The sequence below is a fragment of the Anser brachyrhynchus genome (assembly GCF_964034855.1).
Source record: "Anser brachyrhynchus genome assembly, chromosome: 3".
NCBI classification, from domain to species: domain Eukaryota; kingdom Metazoa; phylum Chordata; class Aves; order Anseriformes; family Anatidae; genus Anser; species Anser brachyrhynchus.
Window position 1 is genome coordinate 67,465,966 of NC_137696.1, and position 25,359 is coordinate 67,491,324.

A 25,359-nucleotide genomic window follows, 5' to 3' on the forward strand; every position below is an offset into this window, starting at 1 on the left:
TAAGACCATCCGGAATTGTATCCCAGGATGGGGGAGGGGGGCAAGATAATAATTTAGGCCTGGAGGATGTGCTGCAAAGAATAGGTGAGGAACTCATGGTATGCACGTCTTTGGATGTGTAAATGACTTAGCTTAGTATGCATGGTTAAATTGGAATAACAAGGTAAGAAAGAAAGAGATGGTCTAAGCATGCTCAAGAAATGGGTTCAAGCAGCAAACACAGTGAGGAAGACTACCGTAATATCCAATATTACAGAGCACTGTATCCACTGCGTAAGTGTAACTTCCACTATTGCCTAACTTCCACTATTGCCTAACCCTAAAGGTCAGCTTCTGTAGCTGACGCTATATACTCCTAGAAACGTGCCTGTCCTCTTTTAGGGAATCCTGGAAGCATTTCCATCTCACAGTGGCTGCAAGCCCTGAGTCTCAACTCACTCTAGGGCCAACAAACCTTGTTCTGAGCAGTGATGCTGTGACCTGCCCAGGAGACCAAGGCGCCATACAACATACCATGATGGACATTGCACACAACACAGCCAAACGGAGAGGTAGCTGCACCACCCTGCATGCTTGTCTATGGAAGTTGAAGTAGTTAAGGATTTCATTCCTCATTCCCCAAAGGTGGGCTCAAGAAACAGGCTTTAGACTGGGCTTAAGCGATGTAAATAGAAACATCGTCTCTCCCTGCTACTGAAGGAATGCTGCGTTCCAAGTACTTTGCAAAGCAAATATTTACTGAGAAAAGAAGCCATGCAGAGAGCATCCATGCATAAAGGCATCTACTTAGTATATAGGATGATCTTTGCATAAAATATTGCAACAGTCATTGTGATTCAGTTTCTATTTAATCTCTCTGAAGTCAATGTTTCAACCACTAGACTGGAGATTAACAGATATTCTTGCCTTTTTCCCTCCAGCCCAGGAGTTACTAATGCAAAATACATGAGCAGTGGGTCTGTTCTCACTAAGTGTTGTAACTGAATCACTATCTGCATCTACCTTGAAAGTATTGGCTGGAAGTTCATATGCCGTTCTCTCCCTCCATTAGCAGGGAGCTAATTAGCTAATAGCTAATTGATATTTTTAAAAACACTGCATATTAATAATCTGTAATATCCAAGAGAGTACAAAGAACTGTGTATGAAACAAAACGATGATGAAGGTAAATTAGCAAGAACCCTAATGTCTTTACGCATAGGTCAAAATGATAGTTCTGCAGACCTTGAACAGAAGCATGTTGTAAGGACTGCAGAAGGAAGCAGCACAGAAGAGACTGCAGAATGAACCCTGGGCAATTATCATGTTGTAATTTTGAGCCTGTGCTGCATAAAAGAAAAATGAAGGAGCACGCCATATTTAGAATACACAAAATGTTAAACTTTTAAATAAAAATCTGAAAAGCAATTTTACACAACAATGTCTAAAATTCAGTACAGATGTATTTCAACAACAGAAATGCAAGCTGGGTGTCTCAAAACCAGTCTTACAACAAGCACTCCTGTAGCCTTGTACCTAAAAGGCGTATAGTAATGCTGAAAAATATTAGCCAATCTACTACAGCTATCTTGTGGCTTTATGTTCGAAACTGTTGTGCTCATATTTCTTTGTAATAACGCCAAACGAATCACCTTCCAGCAGATAAAACCTGCCTTTGATAGACTCTGTGATGGCTCTGACAATAGCCAAGGATTCAACACACATCAAGAATACCAGCCTTTTGTCCTTCTACAATATACAAAGCCGTACTGTATCTATATGGTATTTATAGTATTGCACCAAATACTTTCTAAATAACAGAAAGTACCATTAATAAAAGGAATGAAAAGGACTTTTATGATTATTTTGCGTTGTTGAAACTCAGCACTCACTCTGACTTCTAGAAATGCTTTGCCCTGAACAAATCAGAAAAAAAAGTGAATGCTTCATGTTCCCTCTTTCTTCTTCCCTTCTCTTTACAGTAACTGTGAAGAGAGGCCAAAGAGCAAGGGGACAGCATTTCTCTATTCTATCTTTCTTAAAATGAGACTATTTCATGGAAGTATTTACCCAGACAGGGCATCCTTCCACACTGGAAGGGTGTACCTGTATTACTTTATGGAATGTTTTGGAGTAAAGTCCACAAATTACTTTCAAAGTCTCCAGAGTTAAACTTGGGATCAAGACCCAAGCTCACAAGCCACTATGGTATTACCAGCATTTGCTTACAGCAATGGATTAAATGTGTAAAAACACTTGTCAGGACTTCCTGAATGCATTTCTTCAGTTTTGCTTCTTCAAGCATACAGTTTGAACACACATGTTTACAAAATTCTGCATAGCAAATGCCACTTCACACACTTCTTGCCTTGAAGACTGAAGAAGGTCTGTCACAATGGAAGATGCACTACGGGAAGATGCTCTGACAGTTCAGCAATAGGAGTTAACACAGAATGTGTAGCAATGAATGCCAGACAGAAGAGCACAGCAAAATAGTGTTATAAAGTATCTGTAGCATTTTGATTTGCTTTACCAGAAAATATGGTCATTACAGATGAGCCTATAAGAAGCTTTTGTAACCAAGGTGGCCTCATAAAAAAAAAAAAAACAAAAACAAAAAAACAGTGGCACTGTTCCAGCAAAAACAGTTCATACAGCCCATCTTTGCATACTGATTTCACACAGCCTTCCAGCTTCTAACAGTCCATTTAACAATACAAACTAGAGATCAGTAAAAATCACACACAATTTAAAGCAAAGCTATCGTGCTTTAATGTGTGTTATTTCATGGACATATGTATCTAGTTTGGAAGAGCAGCTACAGTCTGTCAGCCTAAGCCCATGACTTGTCAGCTCGAACGCCCAAGGCTATTCTGACTTTTCACAATCAATTTGCAGCGTCCCACAGATTTTTAGCTCCTTTACTCCAAAACAGATCACAGAACACCCAGCTCACACACTTGATGATCCCTGAATTCTGACTGTGCCCACTAGGCCCAGAAGGCTGCCACCACTGGCAGGAGCTGCAGAACTTTGCACCTCTGCAGCCACCTCTGCCTGGACTGCAGCAGCGGAGTTGTGACACAGGCATATTCAATTCACAGAGCAAGATTATAAAGTTCACACAATTTATACCACTAACAACCAATTCCTTCTGTCTTGTGGGAGCACGCAGACAGAAGACATCTATTATCTATACTGGAAATGAAGCTAATCCAGCAACTGAAGAGGACCCAAAAGCAGCAGAGAGCCAGCTGAACCACACAGGGTTCACACAGAACAGACAGCAACTCGGCTAGGTTATGGACGGCCTAACTGCGTCCTACAAAAGAGGTCAACACAGAAAAGAGCTACATGATGTGAAAAGACAGGAAGAAGCTCTGCTGTTCACAGCTTCCCACAATAAAACAGCTGAGGGCAGTCTGACTGTGAGCCCCTGGAGTGTTCAGCCCTCTCCACAAAAGGAACGTGTCTGCAGTGGTACGATCCCTAACTCATGGCAGGAGAGCACGTCCGGATGATAGACTCAGCTAAGAAGAATTAGTGTTTCTCTATTGCTCACTTTCAGCTGTCCTGTTACATTTCCCCAGAAACCTGTTTCATATATACAGCTCATTAAATTCAGATCAAGAGAGACAGATGATAATGCTGGCTGTTAAAAAGAAGAATATTCAATACTTTTAGGAAAACGTTTTCCCACACGGGTCTCCACCTGAAGATTTGAACAGAATTCTTATTTAGTAATCAGCATTTTCTTTAAAACAAGCTGTATGTGTTATACCTGTTTTCTGTTTTGAAATAATTTCTGATTTTCCCTTTTGGTGAAACAAATCTTCTGGTATTTTGATTTTCACTTTATTAAACATAGATAGAATCTGTAATGGAAATGTTATCTACCAAATAACATTCATGCACACATGCATTACATGCATAAATAATATTATGCCCTCCGGAACATTACTTAAGGAACATTACTTATACAACTTCTTGATTATGAGATTTCAGTCCATCTAACTATGTAGAAAAAAAAAAAAGAAAAAAGAAAGAAAAAAAGAAAAATGCAGAAATCATCCTGCAGCCCCATCTAGTGCATAAGTGAGAATACTTCATCATTAACAAGTATAAAGCAGGTACCATTTTAGGTCAGGACTTCTCAAAATGTGAATCATGAGGTTATTGCATACATACAGAGGTGGTCTAGCAAGCCACATTATCATGTTATCCATTGAAAATCTAATGATAAGACAGCTGCATGGTGATTTGCAAAAAAATTTACAGCTCTAGAATCACGCATTATCTATTTAAATAGTTAAAAGCATGTAGTATAACTCACAATTCTTTAAGACTGTTTTATCTTCTTTTTGGTTTATTATAACCCCCTCAAAAAGATTTCAAAGAAAGAGTGCGGCAAAGTTAATTATCTCAAAAAAGACACAAGCAGAGCACAACTTTTAAGGACTTTACTATTAGCAAAGTTGCAGATGTTGGTGGAGAGCTGAACTGGCCTCTTATTTAGTCTTGCACCAAAATCCAGCCTGTTCCAAAACTCACCCAGATAAGACAATGATTCAGATAATTAAATGTGATTCAAAACTTCCTGAGGGAAAAACAGATGGAAGAGAACAGTGAGTGAAGCACGGGATGCCATATTTTCCCACATGCCTGATAAACTGATCCCAAAAGCTGACCCAAAGCGCTTCTTCTGCAGGGGATGCTCAGACCAGGCAGCGTATTAGGGCAGCCAGAGCCCTCTGACCCTGCAAGAATGGGCTGCAGCACCCTCAGCACTGCCACTGCTCAATCTCTCCTGAGGGCCAGCAGCAACAAGCTAGTACAGCTTCTCGTCCTGCTAAAGCTCTGACTGCTTCAGGTTTTGTCACCAAAGTATAAGGAAGCTTACGCTTTGTATCTGCATGTAAACAGAGATGTAAGAGAATGAGGACTGAAAGCCAGCGAGGACCTACAATTAATTCATAGAGATAACCAAAGACTACTTTGGGTAGATATCCAAATGCTACTTCCAGATTTAGTCCAACCTTAAGAGCATTTGGAAACTCCCCTTGGAGTGAATGTATTTGGCTGTCAAAGAAGCATTATTTGTTTCATCAAAAAAGATAGCACAGATGGAAAGAACCAGAAGACTTATGGAATACAGACAGACCCAAATTCTCCTTCCTGAATGTAAGGCTTAAATCTGTCCATTTTGTTCACTATTCTTCCCCTTAAAATCCACTGTCAAAAGACAATTTAATGGAATTTATAATACCCTGGAAGTATCACCACAATACATTAAAGAGCTGTAACAATGGCTAGTTCAATGTAGGGTATTTATTCTCAATCATTAACGTGTTTTCTAATGTTCAGGGAAAATTCAGGCAAACTATCTTCCGGCTGAAAGCCTCAAGTCTAAAAAGCTTAGGCCATGGTAATATATTTCTGTTTCCTGAAATCTAGTAAATTTAAGCAACCAAGTTTTTTCACTTATTCAAGAAAAGGAAAGAATTTGTGTAGTTAATGAAAAAGTTCAATTTACCCAAACTAACCCGCAGAAAGTATATAGGAAAGAAAGGAGCTTGTTTGAAAATAATCCAGAAAAGAAAGGTACTTGTTTGAAAATCCTCAACTACATGACATATATAATTTTTCCTCACTGAAATCATTACAATTCTGAGATAGAAATTTACATGCAGGTGCAGGAAGACTGTGAGGCCCTCCATTCTGGGTAATCCCAACATGACCTTCCATTTTTAGTTAGAGACTCTAATTGGTAGATGTGAAGTTTACGCACCCAAGATATTTTAAGGCCTCTATAAACCTGGTATCTAAGATTCAAAATACAAGTGGGATGCATTCAGGATGCATTTACAGGTTCTCATTCGGTCAGATGTTCCAATGCTATCTTCATTCACTATTCTTTCATAATATTTTCTTTCCTTCCTCCTCTATTCACTTCTGTTCTCAGTTACAACAACACAAAGTGGGAGGCCTGCTGACATAAGAATATTACTGTGCCTGAAATTCAGTGTATGCAATGTCTGCAATGCTTTATAGATACCTATGCTACCTCTGAACAAACTGTTATATTACATTGAGTTCATTTGCCTTAAAAGCCTTGCCCAAATGTTGTTTTCATTATTGATTAATGGCATAACTGTTATCCATGAGCACTGACATATCTGGAAATTCAGAACACCTATTACCACTCCCCAATCTCCTGCTACTTTGTAGAGGAAATTTATGCACTGTGTTACTTTGTTATGGAGATAATCACTAATCTTTCCAGTCTTTGAGTGGTATGGCCTATCATCTTGTTACTCAGTTCTTGACTTCCCTGAAATGCCTGCTCGCTGCTGTTTTAATAACTTACTTCTCCTACAGCTTATTTGTCATGTAGCCCATACAATTATTATTTCAAGAGACAGACTCACAAAGTTTTGAAGTTAGAGAACAGTTTCACATCATTCTCACTGACACAGTACCCAAGTTGTCATCAAGTACAGATTAAAAAAGCTTTCTTCATTCATTTTTACAAGTTATACCATTAAATTGCCACTGCAGAAGCCAAGATGCAGCCTTACAATGATCTACCTGTTCTGTAGTAATTTACTCTTAAAAGAATGTAAGATACACTACTTTGCTCTAGATGACCCACCACAAGACCATGCAAGTGTAAATAAAAACCTGTGCTGTGACAGCCAAAGTCTGAATTTCTTTCAGGATCTCTATGGTTATAACATGTCCTGCTGCTTCCACTGACTATGAAAAGTCCCTCCACCATACAATATGCAGAAACGTCATCTCCAATACATGGCAGGATACCAGAGTCCCAGTTTTCAGAGGAACACAAAAAGCAAAAGATGAAAACCAGATTTTGCTACCATCCTGATACATTACACTAATGTCTAAGGTCCAAGCTGAACAACGTAATGGACCAAGAACCTCACGAGGGTAAGCCTTTCTTTCAATTTACAATTATGCATAAATTTAATTCTAAGTACAGTCACATTATCATGTTGCGTATTCTTCACTAAAGACATTAACCTCAGCTACACTATGTAATTGAAATGAGAAATTAATCCGCAGATCTAGATGTAGCACCACGTGAAAACACTCACTCAGTACCATCTCTGAAAATTTTTCACATGCAACCCGACAAGGGAAATTTGATTCATCCGGTCTACCACTGAGACACACTCTGGTGGCCATGATTACAAATCTAGCAAAAGTTGGTATGGTAACTGTATGCACAGTCTGGAAACTATCACAGAAAATACTGCTTAAAGCTAACACATTTCTGATACATCTCACTAGGATACAAAACAAAAACATCATACCAGTAGTCGTAACTCTCATCCCAGTTGTCAAAATGAACCAGAAAACGATTGTCCACCATGTCTGTTACCGTAGCAACACAAATGAATGTAGGGTTCTTTTTGTCTACGGCTTCCAGCTTCATCCCTACTCGAAATCCCGATGGAATCACTGTCTACATAGAGAAAGACATTTAATTAAAGATAAATACTGTAAATCCAGAAATCTCCCCAGTGTCCACAATCAATATATTCATGTCATTTCTAAGTTTCCCAATTAGCTTCTCCAACAGAGTGGCAGCAGCTTAATTAGTTGACACGAGAGATGCTCAAACACAGAGACACTCACGATTTATGAAATAAAAAAGTACTGATCATGCTGCTAAATTTAAACATGTTGCTTTTGACTCTGTCTCAGACACTCCCTCTGAAAGATTGCTTGTTCCACAACAGTATGATGTGAGACACAGTAGTAACAACAATTATTGAGATTCATTTAATATACCATTTCGGAATATATCAGATACTTAAACAGATTCAGAAAAGAAAATAATGAATGAGAATTGCAGAGGTGAACTGAAATGAAGATTATTACTGCATTTGTTTAAATTTAAATATTTACAGGTCTCAGGTCAGCCATCACTGAAATGTGCCGTAAGTCTACCAGACACATGAGCCCACTAACAACTTTCCATACCACCAGTAACAAATGAGTACTTACTGTATTCTGGTTTTCAAACAGAGATTTGGGAGCTGCTTGAGCCTTGCACGCCTTTAGATATGAGGGCCAGCTGAATTCTTCTTCCTTATATCCTAAATAAGGGCCATAAAGGAATGTCATGAAGTAAGATGGGCATGATATGAAAGAAGTAGAAATTATTTTTCCGTCCAGTTCTGGACTGTTTCTTACAATTTTAAAACCGAAAAGCTTATTCACTGTTAATTACTTATTTTATTTTTATATAAACTACATAAGAAAAAATTACTTTAAAACTAATTATTATTTTTATCCTAATATGAACTCAATGAGTCTCTAAGGGTTCACTATTTTGGATTACTAGAAGCTGAAGAAGCTGGACACACTGTAGAGTAGCTTACAGAGTTCAAAAGAAAGCTGATGAAGTTCCTCTATTCTTATTTGTGCATCTGGTATTACAAAGAGGAATAACGTTCTTTATTTAGTGCTGGTTGAGCTTCCTTACAGAAATGTCAAGATTTCTTTATGCTAACTGAAAAAAATACTGCTTCACATTATTAGTTTCCTGTAGTTGGCTAGGAGTGACATTTAAACTGTTCCTAATCTTCATCTAGGAGGAAGAGTAGACATATAAATGAAGCACTGAGCAACAGCTCAGGAGACTTCAGCTCAGTTTCAATTTAACCTTCAAAACAATGCAGGGAACGTTTCTTAAAAAATTACTGCTCTGTCCTTGATCTCTGACCTCAGAGTCCTGACTGCCAAAGGACATGGAGGTCCTTGAGGTGCAGAGCAATATTTAAGGGAAGCCTAGCAACTGAAACGCGCAATTCTACCAGGTATCAAAAATCACAATCTCAGTAAGATAACAGTTTCATACTGTAATCTCCCTCCCATCCAACAAAACTCTCCAAGTAGCACAGGCTACTAGCCGCCTCTCTTTCCCCATGAAAACCACACCTCGCCACCTCTGTTCTTTCTGCCCTGCAGCTACCCACAAACTTTCCTCTGATGTTCTGGCTGACACACACACAACCAACAAGCTCAGAGCAAGTGCTCTCTCCTGTGGCTTTTCAGTCTGTGTCTTGGATTTCAGAACCAACAAAGGCCCCAAAGCTTTTCTAGCTATGCCAGTCAGTCTAAGAAAAGAACCTTCCACTTCCAACAGACTCTACCCTACTAAACCCTCAGGTTACCACTGAAACAGTATGACCACAATTAGCTTTAAAACAAACTCCTTAGGTTATATTGAAACAGTTGCTTATACCATGGATGCCACAGAACCCTACACGCATTTTCCATACTTTTTATTCTATGCTTGGAAAGAACAGTACTTGGAAAGAAATCCAAACTTCTGTTGACAGTTTGCCTCTTCTAATATTTTCTTATGGAAAAAGTAAAATAATTAATAATATATAGAACTTCATAAATAATTCACATTAAACTGCACGTACATCTGATCACTAAAGCAACAATGAAGAGCTGTAAGCACACAGAGCCTTCTTCCTTTATTCTGTTAAATAAGCTTTAGGCACATCTATTTTAGTTTGTATGTTACAATCCAGTAAAACAAGACCCAAAACACCACCAATTTCAGTGAGTGATTGCTTTAACAATTGAAATGTGTCACCTTTTGACTATTTAAAGTGTTATTCGAATATGCCACAGACTACAATAGCTCCATGTAACCTTCTGAGAATCTCATATTTTCCAAGACACCACAAGTAATGAATCCTTAACTTCAGTCTCTCCACATGCCTGTTTTAATTTTAAATATTAGCTAAAAGAAATTAATCTCCAAGTACAAATAACGATACTTTTCATTATACTCTCCCTGCCTCTTGTATTAATGCACTATAGCTGTAGACCAGCCAAAACCATTCTTAAAGCATTGTGGTTGGTATAAAGGCTTTAATTCTTCCTTAGCATTTTAGAGAAAATTCAGACCTAACTCAAAGCTCACAGTAGACAACTCCCAACTCACAGTAGACAAAACTCTCACCTACTGCATCTGCAATAGGATCAGGTACTGGTATTGGGCCAAAGCTCAAGGAAAATAAATTTGTGTTCGTAGACAGTTTCTGGACAGCATGGGTCTTCTAGTCACCACGTAAGAAAGGAATATCTCTACCTCCTACATTACCTATCACTCAAGAAAGGACTGAAGGTCAATTTGATCAAGCCACTGTAGATATAGAAGAGTGTTCACTAATTAAAACCACAGGCTTCATTAATTCCCAGTCAATTCAAAAGCACAAAATGCAATTGTTAACTGGATTTACATAATTTGTTAACTAGGTAACAGTCTTGTTTTTTTTGTAATACAGCAATACATTTTCATCTTCTGCGAATCTGAAAATTCTTCTCACTTTGATCATTCTTCTTAATCATTTGTCAGTGAAATTTTGTTTTCAAGAATCTATGAAACTACACCATCATTAGGACTACATATGTTTCTGGAAACGTTTGAGTTCTGTGAAGTAGTATTTTATATACGATGCAGTGCCCCAAGCAAACTGCTGTAACAGGTATTAGCTTTAGTGTCAGTACAATCTGCAATGGGCACCAAATAGAAAGCACTGTTAAAATGTAATACCACAGCAAAATATAAGCAATCTGCCCACCTATCTGTTGATCTACTAGACATAAGAAGTTTCAGAGGACACAAAAATGTACTATACATGAAAAAAATCTGGTTTTCCTCAAAACCCAATAAAAACACGCAAAAAAACCCTCCAACAACCTCAAACTGAACTCCCTTTGCTTGGAATAACAGAACTCCACAAATGTCAGTAAAACATAAGCAATGAAAGACCTCCTGCTGCAAAACTAGAAAAATATCTTTAACTGACGAATGGCCAATTCCTCCCACCTCCTTCCAATGTACAGTACCGCTTGTTCTCTCCCATTCCTCTTCCATCCCACATGCAAGCTAAGCTTGCACTGGGACAATGGAAGAAGTCCCACAAGTACAAGAGCAGGTTTCAGGAACCACACCTCATCAATAATCGAAGAGATTACTGCTGAGGTGAAGCAAAGGAGCCAAGCTACACAAAGGGCAACATACTTTGCTGGTCTTGAACAAAAATACCAGAGAATGATCTTGTTATTTAAAAGCAGGAATATGTTCTTGGGGGTAGCAGGATTACATAGCTGTGCAGGATGACAACCAGATTCCTGACAAGTACTTCCGTATTTCCTTATCTCCCTCAATACCTCTGATAGGCTCCAGGACTTTCCCAAGTAAAAAGAGCTATCCACTGGTTCAGTGTGGTGAAAAAATAAACTAAACTTAAACTTACAAAGCTTGCTCTAATAACATCAATCACTCTGTAACTCATTTGCTACACATCACTACAGTGAAGGCCAGCCTTCTGAGAAAATCTGATTTATGTTCAAGAAATTGCTATTTCTACATAGCTAGTTATGCAGAACTATGATCCAAAGAAAGGTCATGTACTCAAGTGGCAGTATGGAACACTCTTGCCCTGGAGCCAGCAAGAGGCTTGTGGAGTTCTCAAAGGAGCTGCAGTCCATGCTCCTTCCTACAAGGCTCAGCTGCAGAAATGCCATCTTCTCTCACACTGGTAAGCCTTCGGCCCATATATTTTCAGTGGCTTTACTCTCACTTTTCACACCTGAACACTTGCATCCACAGTTTTTTAATTCTCTAGAATGCATCTTCTGACTCTGTGCAATCATCATTCTGCAGACTTCATAACTATACAGTCCTACCATCTGTATGTCAAAACACCCCATTAATTTCTTATTCTCCTGTGTCCAGGACATGCTCCCTTTAACCCTGTTTACTCCATTCCCTCCCAAAAAGGGAGTCTATTTGTCCATTTTGTCATAGTACTGTTCAGTGCAGATGCCCTCTATCCACCAAAAGAAAATAGTTACATAACCTTAAATGGAATATTTAAAGAAGCGAGTTCCAAATATTTCAATAGATGTATGCCATTTATATAAGCTATGTACAAATTACCTTTTCAGGTTGTAATCTTTACACTGTTTTCTCCCTCCTGCTCTGGTCATTCCTATTTCTGTCTCCCTAAGCTTAATCTTTGAGGCAAAAGCACACAATCATCATTAGTCTATGCCAAAGTATGTATGTTGTTAACATGTAAAAATGAAAATGTCCTGAGACCCTCTGCTAAAGGATTCTCAGTTGCCTGTGAGACCTCTCTTTAAGCATACATGTCACCAGGATGCTGCTAGTTTACTTGCAATAAGCATTCATTTGGGGACTACTTTTGTTTCTTAACTTTCTTTCCTAATGCCTTATGAATGACTTTTCTGGTTTGTTTTATTTCTTGTGTTCCCTGAATTTTCACTGAATAAAAAAGGTAGGATTTCAACCTCAAGACTTAAGGCAGAATCTAATTTGCCATGTTCCAATATTCTGACTAAAAGAACAAAAACATTTCTGATAAAAAACCTACAGCATTACATAGATAGTCTCAATCAGAGAGCTATAAAAAGTGCACACATTTCAAACTAAACAATACCTTTAGGTGGGTGAAGCTTGTGACCTGTTTTTTCACACCATCCAACAGGATGAATGTCTGAAGAATCAGCATTCACCCAGAAATCATAACAATCTGGGTATCCATCAAAATGGAGTCGTATTCTGTAGCCACAAACCTAAAAGCAAGAATGTACAACATACAATACATAAGATTTAAGATATCTGCCCTACACATAACAGTTTCTGTTCAGTATGAAATATATGAATATAGTCTTAGCAGCCTTTTACTTCTGCTCAGGCAAACACTGGATGAATAAACTCACTTGATAAGAAAGAAAGCTTGACAAAAAGCAAAGTATTCGAGTGCCTCCTCTTCTGGTAAAAAGCATTAACTAAGAGCTGAATACTGCTATTATTGTTCAAAAAATTGAAAACTGTTCCAGCCCAACATCAGAATAAAATAGAAATCCTAGAGAAGACCATGGATACAGCTGATAAGACCATGGAGAAAGTGCTGATAACGATGCTTTGAAAGTACCCTGATTAATCAATATGCAAGAGAGCACTGCTAGAACGCCAACGACTATGTTAAACGTGGTCTTCAGAACTGTTATGACAGATATGCCCCAGAACTTCTTCCTTAAAGTAGTAAGTTAATCACCAAGTCAAAGGGAAAATCAGGAGATACAATCCCTCTTTTCTGCACTGAAGTTCTCTATATCTTCCTGAGTGCCAAATGCCATAATTCTCCTGCAGTCATCAGTGGAATTCTCTTAACATTACAGCCACCCTATTTTATATTTAATTTACACTCTGACATAACTTTCAGTTTGTCACCTTGGAATTTATGACAGGTCACCCTGCCATAAAATATGACCCATCACTAACTGCTAAGCACCAGGTGCACAGGAAATACTCATCTACTGACATCCATCCACAAGAAATTAGAAGAGATCCACACAAATGGGATATGACCATGGGCCATAAAGAGATTCAGAAACAGGAAAGAAAAAACCTACGTTATTAAAATATATATAATGAAATTAAAGCTGTCTAGAATACCAGTGACAGAGAGCAGAACACCTACCTATTCCTTTTTCCCCTTTTCAATACATAGGAAAAAAAAAAACCAACAACAATAAAACTTTGCAAAAACTCATGTAAGGTATGTTTAATAGACATAAAAATTGTTATTGAGAAGCTGGATCTCATCTATATTATTAAAAGCAATGAAACTTCTCATGAAAAAAGAAACAACACTTCATAAGCCAGCAAAAAGGCAAACTGAGTTTGCATTGTATACTAACTTGCAGAGGCTGCCAATACAGGCAATTTCTGAGGCAATAAGCCTGAAAAAAAAATTAGCACAATTGCAACACAAAAATGAAAAGTTAGTTATTTGTATCAGTGAACGCACCACCAGCAGTACTATCAAACCTCTATAAAATTTCTAAAAATCAGTTGTCATATATAAGTTTTTTAAACTTATTTTCTCTTTTAAGTATAGATTTAACCAAAACTATATGATTACAGAAAAAAAAATTGTCCAATAACAACAACGTAACGCTGTTTTCTCTAGCTGTATATGTTAAAGGTATGCAGATAGCCACTGCTGCATGGTACTGGACATAATCTTCACGTTTGTCAGGCAGATTTAATAAAGCTCATTAGTTTAAAAGCTGTCTTCTTACATACAGTTTCTGCCTGCCTGTTAGAGAAGACAGAGCACTTCCAGCTGCTGCTGTTCCAGTTGAGTTTCTTCTGTGATCTTGCACCAAGGCTGCTCTCAGCATCCTTTCACTGTCTGGGAACTTACCTCAGCCACTGTGAGAACACAGTAGATTGACTGGTGCTCGGGATCCACACCCTCCAGCTTCATCCCTACTTTGAATCCATTTTTGTTGTATGGGAAAGACTGATACTGGAATGGAAAAGGACAGTTTCAATATTTTTGAAAGTATACCAAAGACAGACAGAATATCTTCATAAGGAAAAGAACAGTGATTATTTATTACTCATGTTTCTGAAAGTACTAATAAATCACTTTAAAGTAAGTTTTGCATTTTAAAAAACACAAGCAAGGAAAAGAGAATTTGATGGTTGTTTGAAAAATGCATTGATACTAGAATGACTTAAGGTTTTGGAGTACTTAAAAAAATTACAAGGAATCAGCAAAAAAGTTACCTAAGAGAAAAAAAGAAAAGATGATTTGCCCTCAACTTTCCACTAATTGTCAATAAAACATTTTAACAATGTAATTATTTTTTTTTCAGCCTGTACAGTGACACTTCAACACCTTTCTGGTGGTCGTAACTCCTATAAAAAACAGAACAATGAAATTCTATTTTGCCTTTTCTATATCCCAGGTCACCGATGATGAATGGCAAAACAGAAATACAAAATATCATTTCTACAGAGGGATGGCCTCTTTAATGTCATTTCTCATTTATAAGCTCATTTTCCAGGAATATTTTTGCATCAGTGGAACATGATTACCCTTACATCACACTACAATGAACCCAGGAAAACATTTTTTTCAAAAAGAAAGTGAAACAAGGCTAAGCAGAATGGATGTTTTCAAGTGGAAGGCATCAGCTTCCCTGTATCATGATCCCTGTCCTCTGTTATAGAAGGAAACTAGCAGCTTTAAGGTTAAATTAAAGGGAGGGAAGAGGGAAAAGAAGAATATCAGAAAAACAGCTGAATAAAACCAAAGACGGTTTTCCAGGGGTTACCAATTTTATTGCTAGTTTCTATGTCCCAGTTACTGATAAAACAGAGGTGAAGCATCATATGTGCTCCCCCTCCCTTTTGTTTCTGCCTTTGATTAGTGAGATACAGGATATTGGTCTTACCCTAAGGGGCAACTCTTGTTTATTTATAGAGAGTTAAATATTGAAACCATTTTTGTATGTTTCTGTTACCACTAAATACCATGATTTAGTCAAAAATTCTCCTGAAATTTAGACAAAACACTAACAATGTTTTATACAAAAAGAATATATGCATTACCAAGTAAAAATCAAACATATTTATAGTTAAAACAATATACAATCCATTCACTCTAAATGTTTAGAAAGGAAGGAAGAAATACATAGGAATAAGAAAGGAAATAAAAATACAGAATATACTTGTGCCAAAGTATCCAAAACTCTGCTAGGAAATAAATACAGAAAAAAGAGGGGATTCATTTTACCTAACTGAAAGTTACACGTGCTATCCAGCCATCTACAGTACCTCTGCAGACATTGGAAAGGAAGGGAACTTGAAAGGAAGGGAATCCTCTCTTTGATGGCTTTGGCTGTAACTCATCTGAATAATAAATCCAGGAGAAAAAGAAGTAGTGCATGGCACAAGGGCAGGAATATGCAATCAAGGGGAAAGGAAATGGAGAACTAGACCAGCTGATATTCTACAGGGGCCAGCTAAGACATGTGTAACCACAGCTCTAAGACTCTACCTAAAAATAGGTTAGATCATTCTGTAGAGCTCAGTTTAAGAGATCAGAGTGGCTGACTGCAGTACATGGATTTGAAAAGTTATTTAATCTTAACAGCACCATGTTTAATGTATTTCGTATCAAAGAAATTTTAAAGAAATTACACTATGCATAATTCTGGATACTTCCTCAAGATGAAAGTAAAAGCGAAGCATTTTTTTAAATCAATAAACTGAATTTTTCAAGCTTATCTTGGTGCACAGTGTTGCAGTTAATGCTACATCATAAATACCTTTACAGATAAATTATCTTGGTATAAAACTGAAATGTTGGAAATGCCAACACACTGAGGAACAGTGGCCAAAAAGGTAACTGAGATTTTTCAAAAGCAAGTACAAAGAAATATACAAAGAAAAGAAACAATTAAAAAAGTCATGGATCTGTTTATTCTTTCATTGTTATAATAAACAATGAAAACTTCAAATTCTACAAACAATACACCAAAAATTATGCAATTATCACACAGGTATTTCTTGAAATATGAGACATGAATTATTCACTATTCTTTCCATTGTCAAATTTAAAACTTGTAAGGCAACACAATATTTCTTTTACAACAAAATAAGACAACTTTTAGAACACTAATAACTTTAATACTACTTAAGATTTCGATTTTGTGCATTATTCTCATACCATACATCACCCAAGGTGAAGTCTGTAACAAACCTAGTTATCACACATTGCCTTCATAACAAACATTTAAAGTTACATTGTTAAGGAGAGGTACAAGAAGAAAACGAGTAAAGGTAAAAGGAGTCAGCAAATAAGCAGATGACAGACTGAGGATTAGAAACGTTTTTGCATGGTGCAGGAACATAGACCAAAAACAGAAGATTGTGTCAGGGGAGTTGGACACTGAAGAAAAACAAAACTCAAGGGTCAATAATTTCCATTTCCCAGAACAATAACATCTTGTCAGTCACAGCCTAGAAATGAGTCTAAGATTTAAGTAACAGGGAGTGCCAAGCTCTCCATTATCCTAATCATTCCCGACAAAGCGTACAAAAAAAAAACAGCTGTTGAAAAGTACTGCTTCTGAACTGGGAAAAATAAATAAATAAATAAATAAATAAAGTAATTCTCATAATCCAGACAGAAATCGAGGATTCAGAATTGTTATTGCTGGTTTTTTTTGGTTTTGTTTTTAACATTACTGTTTTTCTGGTTTGCTTGGAGTAATATTAGCTGGGCACTTCTGAGTGCTATTAAGAACGCTCTCTCTGCTACAGGATTTAAATACCAAACAAAAAGCTAGTTACCCAGGGGATAAAGACCTTAAAAGTAAATATAAACAAGATGCATCAAATGAGGAAGGTACTCTGTGAGGACAATGAAAGAGAACAGAACGTCATCATGTCACTCAAGGCTTTATCACTATGCACAGTGCCCAGAAAGGCTGGTACATGCCTGGGTGCTGCGACAGCAGTATTTCATGGAACTTCAGCCAGGCAGAGCAACACTTTTAAATCTACATTTCAGATAGAGACACTACTTACCAGGATTTTTTTCTTGTCAATTTTTCAACCAGTGTATAGCACAGGGGGATACAACAAATGATGGTCAGGTAACTGTTGTTCTTGCACTTACATATTTTTGGATTCTGTACATTGCAATCTTAGTTCTTTAATTACTTTTGTATCTCAGTACTGTCTAGAAGAACCAAGATCAGCACCACACACACATGTAAGCTGAAAAGCTGATCTCTGCATGAAAGATTCAATAGTTGAAGTATAAAGCAAACAAAAACAAATGGATGCAGGAAACAGACTCCAAGTTAAGGACAGAATTATCAAAAAGTAGTATCATAACTGTTAGAATTAGACATTGCAGAAGTATAGCAGCTGAGACGTTCACATCTTTTGCCATCTTTTGCAAAAGAAGAGAACAGCATGGAAGCTTTGGTGATTTGCATACAGAGCTCTCATCCAAGCAAAAGAGAAAGCACAAGGGAAAGCACTGAAATGACACATGACAAAGACTACATAGCAGACAAAGGACAAGCAAGAGATAATGATGTGACATCCAATCAGATGACAGGCAAAATGGGAACACGGCAAACTAGTATCAGATGTAATAAAAAAAAATATAACATCCGCAAGAGCTGCAAAAAGACAGGTAATATAATCCAAGCAACAAGCTCTGACGACCTTTGTACCACCTTTCTAAACGTATTTAAAGAGAACGAGATGGCATGGAAAAATGAGGATACATATCAGATCTTTAGCCTCAGAAATTAGAAGCAAAGGCTAGAATTTGCAGGTTTTGGAAAAGCACCCGCTGTCTATAGTCTCAGCTGACAGCATTCATCTAAAACCACAGCTTTCTTTGAAAAGGCAGAAAAAGATAACTAATTTTACACATATTCTGAATATTTTATCTGATGGACAGAATTACCTTAATCACATAGGTTTACCCCTACAGAAGTGAAAAATCTTCAGAATTATTATTTTTTAATTTTAATTGATTTCTCTAGAAATGTCATGGTCTTAGGTGTTTGACTGATTTCAACTCCAGAAGGTCATACCTCTTTAAAAAGCTTAGTAGGTACTGCAACAGCCTTTTCTTCCTCCAGATAGGATGCCCAACACCACGCTTGCTTTCCTTTAGAGTGTACAGCTGCAAAGAAGGATAGAACAGCAAGAGAATTCTCTAACTTAATTTCTCAAGAAAACAAAACAGACATTTTGAAGTGTATAATATACCTATCTCAAAGCTATGTTTTATTAAATGCATTCATGGTGTTTCTCTGGATTAATTTCAGGAAGAGTGGTTCTGTAGGTTTAATGGCACTAGAAACATGAAGATTTGTACAGAATCATTTCCATCATTTCAAACCTTGACTAGTACCAAGAAAAAGCTGTTTTACATGATGAGAACAGCTTGTGTAATCTTGCCCTCTGCACCTTTTCCCTTATTCCTCCTAAGAAAGCATTAAGATGTACAATTTGCAAACAGTTTGCAAAAATCTTAAATGAAGACCAATGCAAATCACATAAAGTAGGTCCGTATTTTTAAAAATTTCATCAGAAAAAATGTCCAATTCAGGAAAGCATTTTCAACTGGATAGCAGACATGATTTTTTTTTTTTTTTTAAATCTTAGCTGAAATATGTTATTCTGTGACAGAATTCATCACTTTGTAGTTTGATGGTTTTGGGTAGAAAGGCAGTGATTTAACAATAATTTTTCCAAACCATCAAAACTGCCACCAGAGCTTTTTTTCCTCCCATCCTTTCTTTAGCATAAGATGGAAAGCTCCAGTTTCAGGTTTGTTCGTATAGTATGAACACTTGCATATACTCACATATGCAATATTGGCTATAGTTCATCTTAAGGAAACAGTAGTGAGTAGCAGTTTTTAGGCCTTGAAAATAAGGCACTAACTGCACTAGCAAAAGCCAGGAACTTCAAAAACAGATGGTTTGTGAGGCTGGCCATGTATGTATCTATTTTCATACACTTCCACTCTTTTCTACTGATCTTTGCCTAAATGCCTCCTTCTGCACATGTAGCTTAGCATTTCAGACTGTAAACTCATGCCATCAGGAGGATTCCTCGCAGTCCACAGTATGATTCCAGCCTGATCCTGACTGCAGGCTACTCACAATACAAATAAGCCTCTTAAGTAGCCATCTGGCTAAGTGTTTTTATAATTAAAATGTTCGCTATAACAATAGTGATACCAAACTCTCCTGAAGAAAGCCAGTAATTTAACCAAAAGATAACACATTTCAGAACCACAGAAATTGCTCAACACTACTAAAGCACACTCATTTTATTTGTGATTTACCCAGCTGATTTGTTCTATTCAAGAAATGTGTTGCTTGCCACAATAATACACTGTTATGTGTTTGGTTCTGAATATACAGTGTTCCATTACACCACAGCTCATGTGCTGAGCTGACATTTTCCCTAATAAACAAAAGAAATCCATACAAACCATTCTGTCACTGGACAGCAGTGATTTCAAGATTTTCAAGCTTTGTGCTTGTATCTCACATACTTCATACAGTCTCAGCTTTGGAAACAACTGTAGTAATGATATTTATATTTCAGGAGTAATTCTATCTTAGGAGGGGGATCTTCTGTGACTTTTACATGTTGCATCTTCAATCAGTATATCATCTACCTAGAGCGCAGCAGAGCTACTTGGAGCTCCGTGCTGAAGGCAACTTCTGGTAATGGCTCCCAGTATACCAAAAGAAATTTGCTGAAGGGCAAGATGCAGCTTTCTGGTTGGTGTGTCAGTGAGGTATAAGAGCTGATGATTCTCTGAATATTCCTAAAAGTATTCATCATGTGAACAGCTTGAAAAAAACAGCACTCATTTAAAATATGTTTTATTATGCTGCTTCATGCAGCATATTTCCCTTTGGACTGATTATAGCAATTATTCCTAAACAGTTCCATAAATGTGTCTATTTCCAGCCATACCATAAATACAAAATTGATCCCCAAGGAAACAAAAGTAAACTTTCACTTCTCCTTAATACATGTCTTTCAACATCTGAGAACTCAATGGGCCTGATTCCCTTTAATACCAGCACTCTTTAAAGGGATTAAAGAAAAAAAAATTCAAATGTGCATCAGTTACATTTACACTTACTCCCTGCTTCTCCACACTGCCAGGCATATAAAAACTAGCTCTTCGTAAAAGGCAATCAATCTCCAAGTGATGCTTTTTTCCCCTGAAGTTTCCATTTGGTTCCCTCAGTTCTTCAACCCTTAAAATTTAATTACTATAAATAACACTGGCACTGTATTTTTACAGACTGACAAAAATGTATTCAAGAACTAATAAAAATTCAGTGATACAATGCCAGCAATTCACAGTATGAGGTGGATATCACATAAATAAGTGATACACGAGATTTTATTTCATAATCTAACTTACTTTGTTTCAAAACTGTTATTTCCCCTTTTCTTTTTCTCCTGGCTCTCTGTGAGACTCTCAAGATCCTCCCTTCAGGTTTGTCCTCCTATATTAAAAGAGTACAATAATCATATTAGTTCAGAAGTCTAATAGCAAAAATGGAGACACCCAAGGTTTAACTTTGACTTCATTGAAAAGGCTATTACATAGCTCTCCACTATCTCAGACAAACCTGTAGATATCTAAATACAAACAAAGCAAGCAACCAGTGACAAACTTCAGCAAACACAGTGGAAATGACAGACAGAAGGACTCCAGCACCTGGCACTCAGCCAACGAGTCCTGTTTAAGGCAGGGACAGATCACCAACCCTTTCAGGGCTGGCTGAGCTGGAGATAAATAGTATCTTTGATATGTTTGCGCTTCCAAAATAACTTAAAGGAAAACTTCTCACAGCTTTAATCTTTTTTTTTTTTCTTTCTAAATATGTAGTTGGTTGACTAAACATAAATTGGCACTGATTGGATTTTATTTTATTTTATTTTATTTTATTTTATTTTATTTTATTTTATTTTATTTTATTTTATTTTATTTTATTTTATTTTATTTTATTTTATTTTATTTTATTTTATTTTATTTTTGCTTAGCAATAGTTTTCTTGGCACCTGAACTGATGAACAGAGTAACTATTCATTTGGAGGGGCAGACTGACGATGGCAAAGAAGCTGTCCCCTAACTTTTCCCTAAGACACTGTCAGACAGAGACTTGAATTCCCGTCTGACACCTCTGGTGTTTTCTGCTTTTTCGCAATTTTACAAATGCAGTGCCCTCCCCTTCTCCCTCCAAACTGTGCTCCTCCCAGTAATGCCACAGCTATTGAGAGGAAAACAAACATTATGTGAAGGTACTGCAACAGGTTTATTTGTTGGTCTCAAATGAGGATTAATTCCAAAAGGAAAAAACAAATGGTGCCCCAAAGTTCATTACACTGCAACATAAAACAAAACCAAATCCCAGACCATTTTTCTTTTTTTCATTTTTCACTTTCACTCCTTCAGGAAATACTCCACAGACACCTGGCACAATGAGAAATTTTGCATGTATGTCCTCCAACAGGCACAAGACAACACACATGTAAACTGGCAGCCACCTTGAGGTTTATAGTGGGCAAAAACACCTAGAGTATTCTGTAAAAAAAAACCAAAGCTGTTAACACTGTGCATGCTGCTTCTTCTGGATCTCTCTCTCCATATATGTATATATATATATGTAATTGTGCAGGGCTCCAGCAAAGATATCTCAAGTACAGATGAAATGTTTCTCCTAAATTCCATCAAATAGTTTTAAGTAGTAACTGTCATCACAAGCCAGAATCCACCAAAAGCCTATTACAGAACAAGCAGGGCAATGACAGCAAGAGCCACATGGATTTGCTCATGGTGAGAAAGCCTTGAAAGTTAGATTACTCATCTTGGTAAAAACATTCAACACTGGACCTGGATACTTTGTTTGCTTCATGTGTTTTTTATATCTTTATAATTACCCACAGAGAATGTGGTAATCACTGCTAACTGTGTGTTGGAAGAAATCAGACAATTTGTATACAGTCCCTCCTGAATCAAAAAACAAACAAACAAAAAAAAACCAGTCCTGTTAGCTGAAAGGATGAACATCAATGCTCATCTTTGGCTATGATTTTCTAAGGCAAATTACATTACAAAAATCAAAAGTACACTCTACTTAACTGTAACAGAGTTTTCTTTACAAATAAATTATTTGTCTATAATCATTTACTCATGTGCAGAGTGACTAACAGATGTTGGGAAACATTTAGTCCTGTTTGTCTGTACTAAAGTCATAGCAAGTCTTAACATCATTTTTCCTTTAACTTCTTTTTGTTCTGTTCTAAAAAAAAAAAAGCAAGGAAGAGCAAAAAAGCAGTTCCTATCAGTTTATTGTCAACAATTGGAATTTACTGATGAGGCATAATTAAACTGGAAAGGGAAGCAACTACTTATTGTGATTTTAACAGAGCCATACAGTCACTTCTCTTTCTAGAGTGATGAAGTTACTGACACTGCAATATAAGGCAAAAATCCCACTAAAATGTTTGCAGGAATGGGTTTATGATGCATACTAACAGTTTCATTGGGATTCTCTTTCTTCTCCCCATTATCCCTGGACTCTTCTTTGAGAGGTAATTTTGCTTTTCTTTTCCGAATGCCTTTGGAATCATCTTCCCCATTGCATTCCACGTTGGGCTTTTCCTCCTTTGGTTCTCTATTACAAGAGCAACACAATGACACAAAGCCAGTATTATCTTACTTCTCATACTCATGACACAAGTAAAATGCAAGTAAATCTAACAGTCAAGTGTAGATCCCAGGGTATTATGCATAATATATTCTTAGAAATACTGAAAATTAAATCTGTCAAAAATTAAGCTGAAAGACCACAAGAGCAACTGCAAAAGGAAAGCTGTCAAACTGCACCAAACAGGTTCTGCATGTTTTAAGCAGTGTGCCTTTTCTCATGTACCATCAAATCTCACAGATTAGCAAACTGAAATGTTTAGGACTACAAGGCAGTTCATGGAGAGGAAAGAAAAGGTAATTATTAAGACTGACAAATCCAATTGGAGAAAGCTGGTATGTGACTGTACAAATTGCTAAACAAGCAATCAGAACAGAAAATGTTGAAGTAATTACCTAAAAATAAGGAAAATGCACAAAATCATAGATGTTAACAATTGCCATAAAGTAGAATACAACACAGAATGGACCTACTAACACAGGTTTTCCTTTATGACGAGATGAACTGCACTAGCTGAAAGAAAAGGAACTGAGAAACCACACCATGTTCATGTTTTCTCTCACTGTCATCTATAATACAGCTCTTGAACTTAATTACAATTAACTTGCCACACCAACCATCTCATTACTGATTATCTTAATTCCAATGATTATGAAACAGGGTGGGAGTCTGACAGTGATTCATACATCCCATAGACTGTATCACTGTTTGCATCTGACAGCAGAACACAGAATTCTCTGAGCAAAAAAGATTGCCTTCAACATCAGTGTTAGACAAAAAGCAAGTTTCATAATGCACTAAGTCCAAAAACAGTGAAAGAACATTATAAACTGCTGGAAACTCACCAAAATATGGCTGCTTAATGTATCTCTTTGCCCCACCATTAATGTTTTATCCCACCACTTTTATCTCATGCTGCATTTATGCCAAATTCTTTGTATCTATGCTTTATAATAGCACCTACTTGTTTTTCACTTGCTGGGCACATTTCTGGCTGCAAAATTTCCCTTCAGGAACAAATTCTTCTATGGTACCATAGCGATAACAGTTTTCACAGAAAACAAGTCCATCCATTTTTGCAGTTTCCTTCAACTTTGTGGGGATCCCTGTCTTTTCTGAAAAGGCTGCACAATGAAAAAAGTAACTTCACTTAGGTAGAGGTGATACATTTTCAACCATACTTGTAGCTCTTGCCAAACAAATAGAATACCAAAGTCATGCCACTCTTGTTAAAATGAAGAAATGAGAATTAGTGTCTGTATGGGGTCTATATTCCTAATAAGTAAGTTGGGTTTTCATATTGCAACACCACAGAGAAGAATCTACTAATTTCATGCTTCTGTTATCACTGGCACATTGACACTGCTGGCATTGCTACTCATGGAAGGAGTGAATTTTGTGATACACACACACTGCTGACTATCCAGTCATCACTGCATGGAGTTCATCAACTCATGTCCTGCTGACATGCCTGATTTTTGACCTGTAGGGTCACCTGGGGAGGAGTTATCTTCTAACAGGTCATTAAAAACTTATTCCTGGAAGTAAATTACTCACTACATCTTACAGTCTTTTACTACAGCAGCTATTGCTCAACTTTTCTGAGTTGAGGAGAAATAAAAAAAAAAAAAGTAAAGTAAAAACAAACAAACAAACAAAAATCTAATTTGTAACAAATAGATTTTCAAATATTGAGTTACTCACGATCCTAAGCTATGATTTTCACACAAGAGATATGCAGCCTAGGAGAGGATGCTGTTTCTTTTACTCACAGGCAAGTATGCAGCATTCTAAACTTCTCCAGTTCCTAAAGCAGGCTATTGGCCTTGCACCCGCAAAAGCCAAATTTCAAGGCACCATTTCTTTTGCTTGAGCACTGAACTGTTTTTAAAAATGGAGTCAAATGAATTCTTGTGTGCAGACTATCTCCACCAGAGTAATACATTATTTATGGGATATATTTACGCTCCAGTGTCATTAGAGGTTCAAAACAACCATTTCCTCTCATAATTGAAAATCTTAGCAATATTACATCTTTGGGGAGCAATAAATTAATCAAGGACTATGTAGGATATTTGTGATGATTACTTAATATGTTTACATGCCCATAAACACGCTTTAATTCAGTAGCAAGATTTTTTTTTAGGTATACCAGACTGTAGGGGATGAAATTGCATGTTTTGTTATAGGTAACTGTGATCTCTCAGCCTAAAGATA

At 37.0% G+C, this 25,359-nt stretch overlaps 1 protein-coding gene across 16 annotated transcripts in view; it reads right to left on the reverse strand.

Annotated features, from left to right (window-relative positions):
- The window catches only part of L3MBTL3 (L3MBTL histone methyl-lysine binding protein 3), an 88,177-nt gene that overhangs the window by 37,527 nt on the left and 25,291 nt on the right, over positions 1-25,359 (reverse strand). For all 16 annotated transcript variants that reach the window (XM_080583860.1, XM_080583864.1, XM_080583861.1 and 13 more), the window contains 8 exons: positions 24,107-24,266; positions 22,971-23,109; positions 20,850-20,934; positions 18,481-18,572; positions 14,274-14,378; positions 12,498-12,633; positions 8,011-8,102; positions 7,314-7,465 (listed from right to left, as the gene is read on the reverse strand). In XM_080583860.1, coding sequence (XP_080439986.1) covers positions 7,314-7,465; positions 8,011-8,102; positions 12,498-12,633; positions 14,274-14,378; positions 18,481-18,572; positions 20,850-20,934; positions 22,971-23,109; positions 24,107-24,266 — 961 coding nt within the window. The remainder of the gene's footprint in view (positions 1-7,313; positions 7,466-8,010; positions 8,103-12,497; positions 12,634-14,273; positions 14,379-18,480; positions 18,573-20,849; positions 20,935-22,970; positions 23,110-24,106; positions 24,267-25,359) is intronic.